This window comes from Homalodisca vitripennis, chromosome 1, assembly GCF_021130785.1.
Source record: "Homalodisca vitripennis isolate AUS2020 chromosome 1, UT_GWSS_2.1, whole genome shotgun sequence".
Lineage (NCBI taxonomy): Eukaryota > Metazoa > Arthropoda > Insecta > Hemiptera > Cicadellidae > Homalodisca > Homalodisca vitripennis.
Window position 1 is genome coordinate 238475144 of NC_060207.1, and position 13381 is coordinate 238488524.

Sequence of the window (13381 nt, forward strand, 5' to 3'; positions counted from 1 at the left end):
AACTTTACCACTAATACAGGTAACGTGTCTCTGTGGTTATAACAGCTTTCTGACTATATGAAGTGTGTTATAAGAATGCATTCAGACTAGTACAGAATGACTCCTGGAATCTGTATTCCTCGTCTGCCTGAGAAATTTCATACAAATTCAGCGACGAAGACGTTTAAAATGAACTTCTTGTATTGTTTCAACATTAAAGTTGCCTATGCTATAAAGGAGCTCAATCTGGTAACTTATTAGCTATCCAATGTGGTCTAGATAAAGTATTCTCAACTCCTAGCAATAGTTTATAAGTGGATAGTATACTATTCAACTATTTATGATAGGACTCGCGGGGTGGCGGAGGGGAGGGTGTTTGCCCTAATGATGAAACGGGTTGTTGCAGCTACCAAAAGGCTGTTGCTGAAGGAAAAACTTATACTCACAAGAATATTCTTAATTTTAAAGAGCTAAAGACTAAAGAGCCAAAAAAAAAAATAAATATACCGTTAAAACGAGTCTTATATTTATTTTTGTGTATTTATTTCTTTCATAGTCGTTTCCCGAAAACTATGTTTTTATAATTTTGTGCGCAGTTTTCTCAAGAACTACTGCGTATAATTGAACCAAACTTTTACTACATATTTCACACACCCTAATGCACACTTCAACACAGGGAAATGATACAAAATTGTTCATTTTTCAATTTAGAAAAGTAATAAGTCTATTTTTTGTAGATAAGTTTGTATAAAATTTAAAAAAATGTATGCATACTTTTTGAAATCTACTTGTTAAAGTGTACTACTATATTTAAAGGATATATGGTAAAGATTTTGTTGAAATATACCTAATGGTTTTTGAGAAAACTGCACAAAATACACAAAATTAACATGGAGAAGATACAATCCTCGTGGTCCACTTAATACATTCAAGTTCAAAAATAAGACTATTTTTGTTTCGTTTAAAACAGCTGATTACTAATGCACTCGTTTTGCTCAGGTAGTTGGTTATTCTCAATCCACTATCCAACTTACAATCAGCTGATTCGTTCAACATATTTTATATATTTACGTATAAAACATTACCATTGCAAATTTGTTTTTATAATGCATTTTGAAATATTACAGTTCTGGTTCTATTCTTGTTTTTCGAGTTGCCAAAGCACAATGTACAATTAATAATAATAATAATAATCTTTATTGCGTCAACAATTATTACATTGCATGCATGCGTCAAGTACATTCATAATAATATACAGTTCCATTGCAGTTATTGCTATTTAATTGTATAACAGAACTGGGGATTTAATTTTATTCTTGTATCAATAGTTTTCAATAATTTTCATCCCAGCAACTCAACATGAGCTCTTTAAACGGAGTAAAACGCCTTTGACACCAGGAGGTGTTTTAATCGAGATTTGAATAGTTTAGAATCACTGAGATGTTTTATTCCCTCAGGCAGCTTGTTTATCAGTTTCAAACCAACTTGGGACGGCAAGTGTTCAAATGCACTCGTTCTATGTTGAACAATCCGAAAGTTGTCCCTGCCTCTTGTCTCGTATTGGTGGACGTCACTGCCTTGGACCAACTTGCATTTAAGTCGACAGTATAGAACGACGTCGAGAATATAGAGACAGGGTAAAGTTAACAATCCAAGCTCTCTGAAGGCATCTTTGCACGACTCTCTGAAATTCAATTTTTTAAATAATTCTGATAGCTTTCTTTTGAGTTCTAAATACTCTTTCGAATTTGTATTTAGAAGAGCTGCCCCACAATCTCAAACCGTAAGACAAATATGGATGTATCAGGCCAAAGTAGGCAGTTTTTAATACATCAATTAATTCAATAAAGTCGACCAATGGGAAATACGTGTTCTTACTTCAGTAGTTTTACATTAAATAAGCAGCTAATTTATACGTGTGATAGATTAACCTGTCAATTCATAGGAAGAGGAGATTCCAGGACATCACCAAGGAGGAAGATAATTGGAAATATGTACTCGTATTTGGAAAGCACAACACTATAGGATGATTGCACGTTTTTGATAATCCTCAAAATTCCTTTCGCCCTGACCGAAATCCCATTCCCCGTTTGTCCCGACATGCTCCACGGTCAGCGCTATTCTGCCAGATCTGTCAACATATCAGGACTCATCACGACTGTCCCCTACATAAACAGTAGGACGGGTGTCCGAGGAATGTCCTCTGTTGGTTTAGTCGTGTTTGTCTAGGGCTCTGCCACCCTGGGCCCAGGTCGGACAATTCCTGACGTTTCGGCGGCCTTGCACAGCACGTCATCAAGTGTCCCGCGCGGTGAGGTGAGTCCTTCATACACCTGCGGTAACGTGAATATGCCATTCTGTTACCTTTTGAGCCACATTCTAAGATATATTTTCCTATCCAGCGACAACATAAAAAATGGAAAGGCAGTAGCGGAACTGACCGACAAAAGTGAATATAAATCTTTGGAATATAAATTAAATGTTACAATCCTATAACATGCAATATTTTACATATCTCAAGAGTTTGACCTAGAGAAATCCATAAAAAATTACATTTTCAATATTATAACAAATTACTTTAAACAATTTCAAACCAATTATGATGTAAAATTTGAGTACCTAAATTATTTACTTATGGTTATTTATTTACACGTACCACCTTTTGATTGGTACGCGATTTAGAATATTTGAGATTATCGGAAGAATATCATATTCTGCAACTCTATTTCAATAAATATACATTTTTTTCCAAAAAACACTAAAATACAAATACTGTCATCCTAACGTTCAAAATTTTAAATAAATTTAATTTTTTAACCTACTGAAATCAATCAAATGCCATAAATTTAATAATATAATACATTTTGTAAAACCCAATAAGCAAAACAACTTTTTTTCAGTTGTTTACTTTATTATCAAATAATTACACTTTTCTTTGGTAAATACATGTAACTTATAAGCTATCGACAGTATGTCTCCGCATTTAATTTATGAAGAATACTTCTACCTCAGTTAATATGCATAAACAAAATCCCAAGAACAATTTCTATTTAAAATTACATGTATTGCCAAGAAAAATATTCTAGTCCTACAATTTGCAACCTTTTACTTACCTCAGTAGTTTGACCATTAACAATACCATTATTCACACATACCACCATAACCTTTTCATTAGTACGCGATTTACAATATTTGAGGTTATCCGATGAATATAGTATTCTGCAACCCTGTATCACAATAAATATAGGTAGGTACATTTTTTCAAAAATACTAAAGAACATGTTGTGTTTCAAATAGTGAGTTTTGTCTAAATAACCTCTCTCTAGCACGCCTGGATAGCCACTGAAATCGAACAAGCGTGACGTGACGTTCCGTGACGTGACGTTCCGTGACGTGACGTTCCGTGACGTGACGTTCCATGACGTGAATCGAAAGTTTTCCCCCGTGCAAAACATACATCCATAGGCCGCCAAAAGAAGTAGTCACTTCAACGAGGAGTGACAATAACCTCTCCCTATCACGCCTGGATAGCTACTGAACGGAGAAAACGCACTGTTATGAAAACCTTCGCGATACTGCGGCACCCAGCGGCTACAGAGGAAACAAGCGTGACGATTCGTTCAAAATTTCTTCCGATGAATTTACCTTTCACTTTGATGATTGTCTTACAAAACGCCGGAATAATTGAGAGCTGAGTACAATTTGAGAACATTACCTCAAGGTTCAAAATGCTCTTTTGGTAAAAAGAAATTAAAATAACATTTAATTAGAGTTGTCCGATCAAGTTTTGACGTGACAACGTCTTAAATTAGGTTGCGGCTCGGAGTCACTCATGAAAAAGTGTAACGCCCGGTAACGTTACGATGCCCGTCCAGTGGGTCCGCCGCACGGGATCCGCACGGGATAAAGCAGATAACTGTGGGTCCGCCGCACGGGATAAAGCAGATAGCTATGTTTATTCGTGAAAATGTGGAGTGCTTAGATTCGTCATTTACAACAACTACAACAATAAAGGTAAATAATTGTACACTGATATTTCATTATCGTAAACTATGATTGATTGATTAATTGTTAGATTGACACAAAAGTTGAGAAACTGAGTTTATAGGTTATGTAATACTATTGACAAATGTTGATAGTGTTAAGTAAATTATTAGTTTAAATCACTCTGCAATCAATCGTAATTCAGTCGATTGAGAAGAAACAGCGCGTATTGCTAGTCAAACATTTAAAATAACAAATTATAACCTCTAACCTGTCATAAAAGTGCGACCAAACAAACGAACTAAACCGACCAATCACCACGCGCGGAGTTAGAATTTAACTGTGTTTAGCAAGAATTTCAAATTCCAATTTTTAGTAAATGTTTTATTCAACTTTACCATTTACAATAACAAATTTTAATTAATTACAAATTATGTACAATGTTTTAGTAAACAAAATATATTTCTATAGTTAAAATTTGTGCAATTCTTATTTTCATTCAATTCCTTGTTCCTATTGTGCAATTTAATAATATTCATATCAATAAATATTCTACCGAGAAAAAGACGTTGTCACGTAAAATCTTCGCCCGTAAAACCGACTTTACAGGCAACCATAATTTTTTTTTTATTTCATGTTTTTAACTCTCTTTTGTTTACATGTAGTAAGTAGGTATAAGCAATTTTGTTTATTTGGTATAATTTCTCAGTGTAAAATTACTCTAACGTACAGCTGCTACTACAGTGTAAAATTAATATTTACAACGTACCACACAGATTGTTTAATAATAGCTCCAGTGATTGTATGCAGCTATTAAAATATAAAATTTAATTTTAAATATTCCATAATTAAGGGTATAGAGATCACACATAGATTTTCCATAAAGTTCAATGATTTTTTAATTTGTCCACTCACAACTTCAGGCTAAACCCTATTCAACGACACTACGTTATTAATAAGAAAAAAATTACAGCATTCCTAAAAATTCTACAGGTATAAGCTCCGATACAATTAACAATTCTGAAAAACAATAAGCGCTAAATGTCAAACCCTTGATGGATACTTTTTGTAAGTAGCCTATAAAACATCCCAAAATGATGTGAGTTTATCAAAGCACAATCTTGAAATGATTGATGAATTAGCAGTTTAAAACAACGGCGTCAACAACGATGGACAGGATCGGGGAACAAAAAACGATGAATAAATGCATGTGGATGCGGGGGGTGTACTTAGGTTTGCCACGCAGAGGGTTTTAAAAGGGGGGCGGGACACTTGGTTCTCCCCCTCCCCCCTCGAGTAATTGGGGGGACTTACACGTCTAATAACTCTGTACAGTGCAGTACTCCCCCCTCACCCTCTCTCACTCACTCTCTCCCTCTCTCTCACTCATTCCTCTTTGTCTGCGGGCCACCGTGGACCGTGAATCCACTTCCACATTTTGTCCCGCTGCAATATCTTGGAAACTCGCAGTCACAGTGAAACATTTTGCTCTGCGATGGAACATTTCATGGTTTATTCACTTCGCCTATTGTAAAAGTAAATTCAGTGATAGATGAAAATATAGATATTGAGATAATTGTAATGTGTATTCCTGACGGAATAGAGATCACTAATTAGTTGATAACCAATTAACAAGTTAGCTGTAATTGTAAAACTATGTGTTGGTGTTAGGAAACTGCAAGAAGCATATCATACCCCCATGTCAAAATACTCGTATAGACCTACGTATTTACTTCGTTGTTTAAAAAGCAATTCGTGTTTTCCTGGTCTTTCTTAAACGTAGTAGGGAAGATGTCCAACTTACAAACATATGAGAGATTTGATAGGATAACAGCATTTCGGACATTTGCCATCGATATTTGTTGCAAATTTCCGAAATCCTTTCAAACCTCCCATCAACAATAACAAACTTTAAACAAAGGAAATAAATTTTATAATTTAATCTCATTGCGAAATGAGAATTCCATCTGCCTCAAGTCCAACTAATTTGTTCAATTTTCGTCAATAATGTATCTGCTTTGTAATAAAACATATCAAATCAAATCGTTTATTTGTCATTGACAATAAAATTGCATAACAAACGTCAGAATTAACATAACAAAATTAATATACTAAAGTCTAAACTAACTTAATTATACTACATTCCCGACAGATAAGAAAGCATTAATAGAATAGTATTCTTTGTTTAAAAGAAACCTTTTCACATTTTTCCGGAACTCAGGCATACTCTGTTCAGATCTTAGGTATACCGGCAAGTGATTACATAGTTTAACTGCTGAGCCCAAAATTTGTTTTTCAAAAAATGTTGTCCGATGCTGAGGATTTGACAAGCGGTAGAGATCCCGCAGGGAGTAACCGGTTTGTGTGTAGGAACTAAAGAGTTCAGCGTTTCGTTTCATGTAGGACGTGGTTTCTAAAATGAACATACTTGGAAATGTCAGAAGGTTGTTTGCTCAAAATAGACCTTTGCACGATTGCGATGTTTTGAGGCCAAGAATTACCCTCACTGCCTTTTTTTGTAAGCGGAATACGTATTGAATCCTAGTAGATTCAGTCCCCCAAATTGGCAGACCGTAGGTTAGTTAGATGAGGGTCCGACTTGATATACATAAATTAAGATAGATACATCATAATTTTAAAAACTATCATGATGATGAAATCTCTTGTAACATCAGATGTAGCCTATATTACCTAGCTAAATTGTGTTTTATTACGTGTCTTAAAATAGCTTACTGTGGTTTATATGCCTAGAGTTTACGTCAAAAGTGAGACTTTAGTGAAGACGTTCAACAGACAATTTAGAAAAAAGAAGAATTTTCTGTAAGACTCATTGAATGGGTAACCTGCAATAGAGTTATGTATAATCTTCCATGGGTTGAAGGTGCTTATGCTGCAAATCAAGGTGAAATTTGGTTTGCGGCGGGGATGTTCACTATTTTGAAACCAAAGTAGAAACTTTCGAAATCTTGTCAAATACTAACATTCACAAGATTTGATGTCAGGCTGATCAACAAGATCCCTGAAATTAAAATCCATCTAATTCATTGATCTTAAACTCATTATGGTTTCTTCGAGAGTTTTATTATTCTGGTGACTTGGTAATGAGAGGATGAACGAGTTGATGTCTGAAAGAGAATTTATAGCCTACCACTGCGTCGACGTTCAGATCTGTTTTCGGTCAATTTATGGCCATCCTGACCCTTAAGGCCTATGATCAGTTTCTACTATTGTTGACGCTACAAAACCACTTCTCAGTTCTAACCCGGCCAGTGCGGGGTGGTGCGGGGTCCTACAGAGATATTGTTGTTTACCCAGCTCCAAGCATATACGAAGCTGCTTGAATTACATATCAAAACTGTTTTCAGTGTTTTACAAATAAATTAAACACAAGCGTACTATGCTTGTAGTAAATCCTTTAACTCCAAAAAGAGAACTTCAAAATATGAGTGATACTGAAATTAAATGAAATTTTGATTTATATTTACAATAGGCTATTAATAAACAAAATATGCCAATTTATGTTATACCTATTTAATACACAATTGCTTTTCATAATACGGTATCAGAACAAATTTAGATAATTGTTATTAAATGGTGTTTAGAATGTCTAAAATCCTTTTTATTTCACGCATTTTATACCGTGTGTCTTAAAAGTACCACCCCTCCCTCCTATTAAATTTCTTATGAATAAAGACGGAATAATTTACTTTGGGGGATGTTTATATGACCAATTGATGGGTTTTTTAAGTTTTAAAATTTTTTACTCTGCTTCCCAAATAGGGTATTTTGGGGGTAAGTTAAAAAGCAGGGGTAAGTCCCCGTATGTGGACAGTATTGTCCATTAGTAGCCTAATCCAATCCACAAAAGTTGCATACTCTGTTTTGTTTTGTTTTGTTTTTGTTCATTTCCATATTCCACATGTAACTTTGTTTAAGAATAGGGAATCCAAATAAAATTACAGGTTTAAATACTGTATCGAAGTTTTGTAATAAAGATCCAATAGGTGGAACCGTACTACATATCTATATCATTTAACAACTTACAGTTAACTAACACGTAATTTGGTTCCTTAACGGATGATTTGATCCATGTTATTGTACAGGTTCGGATGCAGTTTTAATAACCAGGAGCAGTTTTAGAGCAAATTAGAACAGGATAGACGAACTTACCAGGGTACAACCAAATATAGGCCTAAGGCATCACTAATACAATAATGCTTTCCAGATTCCTTTTAGACTGTTAATTGTGCCTGTTATTAAATAACTTATTAAACCTAACTAATTATATATTTGTACTTTACTATTGCTCAACCTATTATAAAGAATGCTTCTTCAAACTAAAATGCTTCCGAAATTATAAAAAAATGGAAAATCTTGTACTAACAATATGATTAGTATTCATGACGTTAGGTTCTATGATCTGTGAAAAAGCACACTTCGTATTTCACAGTATATGTGAGTATTTTGCCGTGCGTATGTTGGTATAAAACCAGTAGCACTAAGGTTTGGTATAAAACATTTTATTATATCCTATCCTAATAATGTTATAAATGGGAAAGTGTCTTTGTTTGTTTTGCTTTCTTGTATAAAAGATTCAACCGATTGTACTGCAATTTATGTATTATTATTTATTTTACATGAACATTCTTACGGTCCCAGGGATGAATATAAGCATATTCTTACATAGTCCATCCGGGCTACGACCCACTAATATTAAAGTACCGAAAAAATTCTATTTTGGTTTCTAGAGAGATCATGGGTTCAAATCTCGGGGGGCCAATAATGTATAGACACGAAAAAGTGTATGTGCTTTGAAAATATACAATTGCACATCGAAGCCTACATAGCTGTAGCTGAGGCTTAAAAGAGAAAAAAAACTAAATGTATAAATTAACCATTGTTTTCGTAACCATTGTAAACATTTGTTTACATTTATAGTTTGTAAATTATCTAAGGAGTATACCATTATATTAGTTTTCATACTGTTATTAGATTTCAGCGATTAGGTAGGCTAAATACTCTACCTTAGAAAATGTCCTAAAACATAAAATGGTCAGAATTCGAGACCGAAGACTCACTTTGTAGCAGTCGGCAAGAACTAAGCTAGATGAAAATTCGCTGGACTGTGTTTTTGAACTAATGAACTAATTCCAACCCTAAATGTTCTTAAATATTAAAGATATTTTTCAGTTTATAAAGAAACAAACACGTAAATAATGTCATTGTTAATGTATTTTTAACTGTTCATTACTTTACCGAATCTTAGGAATTAGATATAAAAGACAACGTTACTATCTACCTTTCATTATAAATTTAAAGACAAATTTGTTATAAAACCCATTTTAGATGTCCTTTAACAGAAATATGCTATTCAAATCTGTGTATGTAACCTATATGTATTTTTTGATAGGGAAACAAGGCAAAATCAAATATGGAATAAAAATGCGAAGACCACAGTAAATAAAAATAGCCATAAATATACATTTTTGCGGTGTATTTCTTGATTGTGGCAACAAAGAAACTAAACATTGGCGTCGGAAATTTAATTAACTCGAACTAGCAGGTAACTGCTGGTGGTCCAATACGATAAAAATTATAATTAAACCTCCACTAAATATTGCACTCACAGAAAAATAAAGATTGGGTTGAAAAATAACGGCTGTGGGATACAGAAAGTAAGGTAAGTGCAGTCAACTCCTCAATCCCCAGTTTGTTTCTCAAAAAGTTCTTGACCCGTGTCAATGTTGAGAGCGATCTTCCAACAGCGCATGTCAGTAATACTGAATTATTTAAATAAAAATAAAAGTTTTCTAAAATAGTAATTGACAAAATGTTTTTATTCGGGGGGGTTCTGAACCCCTTAAATGCCCTCGCTAGCTACGTCCCTGTCTTCTTCTTCAAGCCCAATATTGAAGTAGGGACCATGCACGTCTTTGTGAAGGCAGTATCAGTATTACAAAATATATTTGAGGAAAAATCTGTTACATTTTTAAAAACACTAACAGGTTGGAACGAGTTGTGTTTGAGGCGAGTTGATATCCCAGGCGGCTGCAGTATAATAAGAGACCACCACTGCAATCGTGTCAGGGTACCAAATTATCAATAAGAAATACTTAAACTATCAAGTACATAAAGAAAAAAAATACAGTTATTTGCAAATTAATGTTTAATAGCTTTTTTTAATGTATTAAAAAACAATATTGTTCCAAATCAATTAAAAAAAGTATAATCGTTGTTTCTATAGTTTAGATGGGATAAATCGATTCTATTGTGACGGTGGATTCTTATTATACTGCAGCCTCCTAGGGTATGTGGAGTTGATACATAAAAGCGGTATTTCCGAGCTCCAGGTGTAAAAGTGTAATATCGGTCAGCGGCACAGTTTTCAGTCAGCTGATCGCGGTGACGGGGTATCTATCGATGTTCACTTGGGTAAACAGATTGTCTGAGAGTGAGAGGCCCTCGACGTGGAAGTGGAAGTGGAAGGAAGAATCAGAGTCGGGAGGCACGTTGGCGAGCGGCCTGACCGGGCACTGGAGAGTCCTACACCGGCGTTAGAGGGCCCTCCCGTCGAGTACAATTAGCCTGCTATCACGTCCTTATCACATAATATTTTCCTAGTCGATGTTTATCACTGAAATATAAACCTTTCAATTGCCGCCGCCGCCGGTACAGACGCACGGGTCAGGTTAGGGGGTGGTGGGGAGGGGGTGCCGCGCGGGAGGGGGGAGGGAGAGCCGATTGGTCGAGCGGGAGGCCCCTCCCCTCCCCCTACCCCTCAGTCGGGGCGATCCATTACCCACAATTCCCGGTAGAAAGCGAAGGGCGCTTGACAGCACTCGACGGGAAGGTCGGTCGAAGGAGCGAGGTCCTAGTGAGCGCATGTCTACCACAGTACATCCGGGCACCTCGTCGTCCGGGTTTACGTCCGGCGGTGTCCTGCAGGATGCGGACATCCTGCCCGAGCTGAATGGCGCCGACCTGGCCATGTCCTTGAGCCCCAAACACCAGCCGCACACCACACCCTTCTCGGTCACCGACATCCTCAGCCCTATAGAAGAGTCTTATCGCAAGCTGGAGCTGTGCGCGCCCCCCAGTCCGTACCGCAGTAGCGGTGGTAGCAGCGGCGGTTCTACCGGACCCGCCGCGTCCAGTCCCAACACCATGGCCAACCCGTACATGCACGTACACCAGTTCCCCAGCCAGTACTGCAACGGCTCGGATATCACGTACGGCAACTCTGCCGCAGGATGGTACGGCGCTACGGCCAACGATCCGAGATTCGCAAGTGAGTGCCAGTGTAGAGAGTGTAGTATAGTAGTGTGCCGGCAGAGGTGAGTACACTCTAGACTCTAGAGATTCCTCTGTAACTACCCCTCCTCTGGAACCCTGACATCAATACTTCAAACTAGTGTAGAGTCCAACCAAATCAGAATGTTATGATAAATGATTTATCAAAATATGTAAATAAATGACCTGCTCCGCTTGTAGGATTTGTGGGAGGGGGGGGGTTAGGGTAGAAAGGGTGGGGAGGGGGCGTACATTGTTTTGAATCTAACGGCTTATTACTAGATTACCATACAATCGAAGCAAGGGTTTCTTTGGATTTATAATTTATCCATTAGTCGTTTTTGATTGATTTCCTCATATAAATTTTGATTCCGTAATCATATACTCTACAGATCATAATCATAATCATTGACAGATTCTAAGATTTGCATCAATAAATTAATTAAACTGTGAATTTACCCATTGAAAATAATTAAGTCGAAGTTCTGATTGACTCTTGAATGTTTACATTTGCACTATGATGTCAAAATTAACCGTCTCACAATAGCCTAAACATGCGATGTCAACAGAACTGCAATTAAAAATAGTATAGGAATGACTAATAATAATAGGCCTAATAATGCACAAATAATTAAAACTACTCGTAAAATTGAACAAACAGTTTGTTGCCTTCATTAATACTATATGGGTTTCACCAAGTTATCCTGTAGGCTGGATTTGAAAACATGCACTTATTAAATCGTTGAAAGTTGAAATCTAGTTAAATAAATCAAAGACCTTCATGTTCTGTATGATAATAAGGCTCATTTTCAATAATAAAATCGATAAATTTTGGTTCTTTGTTACATTTAATTTAGTAAAATACATGACTGAATACAAATGAAGCATATTTTATATTTTGACGTGACAAATATTTATTTGTTTATTAAATCGTTGAAAGTTGAAATCTAGTTAAATAAATCAAAGACCTTCATGTTCTGTATGATAATAAGGCTCATTTTTAATAATCAAATCGATAAATTTTGTCCTTTGTTACATTTAATTTGTAAAATACATGACTGAATACAAATTAAACATATTTTATATTTTGACGTGACAAATATTTATTTATTCCAATTGTAACTGTAATTCCTGACAGACCAATTAAAGTACCACTAAGCAATGTAGGCCACATTACCATTACTTTACATCAGAAACTAGATAATGTTAATAGACTATTAATCACACTAGTATTTATAAATATACTTTACATTGAAAAATAATTCATCGGGTTTGTAATAGATTTATGTTGATTATTTTAATTTTTACTAAAACCTATATAGCCGTATTTACCTATAACACACATAAAGGTAATTCGAATATTTAGTGTTGTAATATGACTGTATTTTAAATGTTGGAATATAAGGATTTAATTAGATAGCTTTGTAAAGCTAGTTAACGCTGCAGATCAGAAAACTAATTTATTTAGCAGTAAATTTGTACAAAATTACATATTTAAATATACATTACAACTGTCCGGACATATTCCAAAAATTTACATGAATTTATATACTTCCTATATGACAGTGTAAAACAAATTTATTTATATTCCAGTTTGAGAAACGTTCTAGGCTTACGTTGGCTTTAAATTGTAACATATTAAGCGGCATTAAAGCTATTAAAATGATTTCTATGCGCAATATTTTTTAATTTGTATATTATCAAAGTTTAGTTTGAAGTGGTTTAGTTTAGAAAATGTGTATAAACATACATTAATTATGTAATTTGCATACGACGAAAACTATACACGCTTAACGCTGCATCATTTTAATTTATTTGTTTACATTTTAATTGTTACTAAACAGCTTGAGTTTTGCCTTAATAATAGCGCATACACCATTTTATAACATGTTTATTTATTAATAAAAAAAGTTATTTTGCACGTTATTTTACAGAATCATGGCCCCGCCAAGCCAATATGACTTATCGGTGAGGTCTATAATGAAACTTAAAAACAGCAAAATACAAAATTACATTACAGTTTTATAAATGGTTTGATTTGCTTAGTTTAGTTTAAATTTTTACAAAGAATTTCATGTTGTTCTTTGTGTAGCTTTGGTGCTTCTGTAAGTCTTGACTTTTAAATGGG

At 35.1% G+C, this 13381-nt stretch overlaps 1 protein-coding gene across 1 annotated transcript in view; it reads left to right on the plus strand.

Annotated features, from left to right (window-relative positions):
• The first annotated feature begins 10782 nt into the window (after positions 1-10782).
• Positions 10783-13381, plus strand: part of LOC124353205 (homeobox protein Nkx-2.1-like) — a 75850-nt gene continuing 73251 nt past the window's right edge. Inside the window, exon 1 of the mRNA XM_046803100.1 lies at positions 10783-11251. Within this exon, the coding sequence (XP_046659056.1) occupies positions 10846-11251 (406 nt within the window). The 5' untranslated portion in view covers positions 10783-10845. The remainder of the gene's footprint in view (positions 11252-13381) is intronic.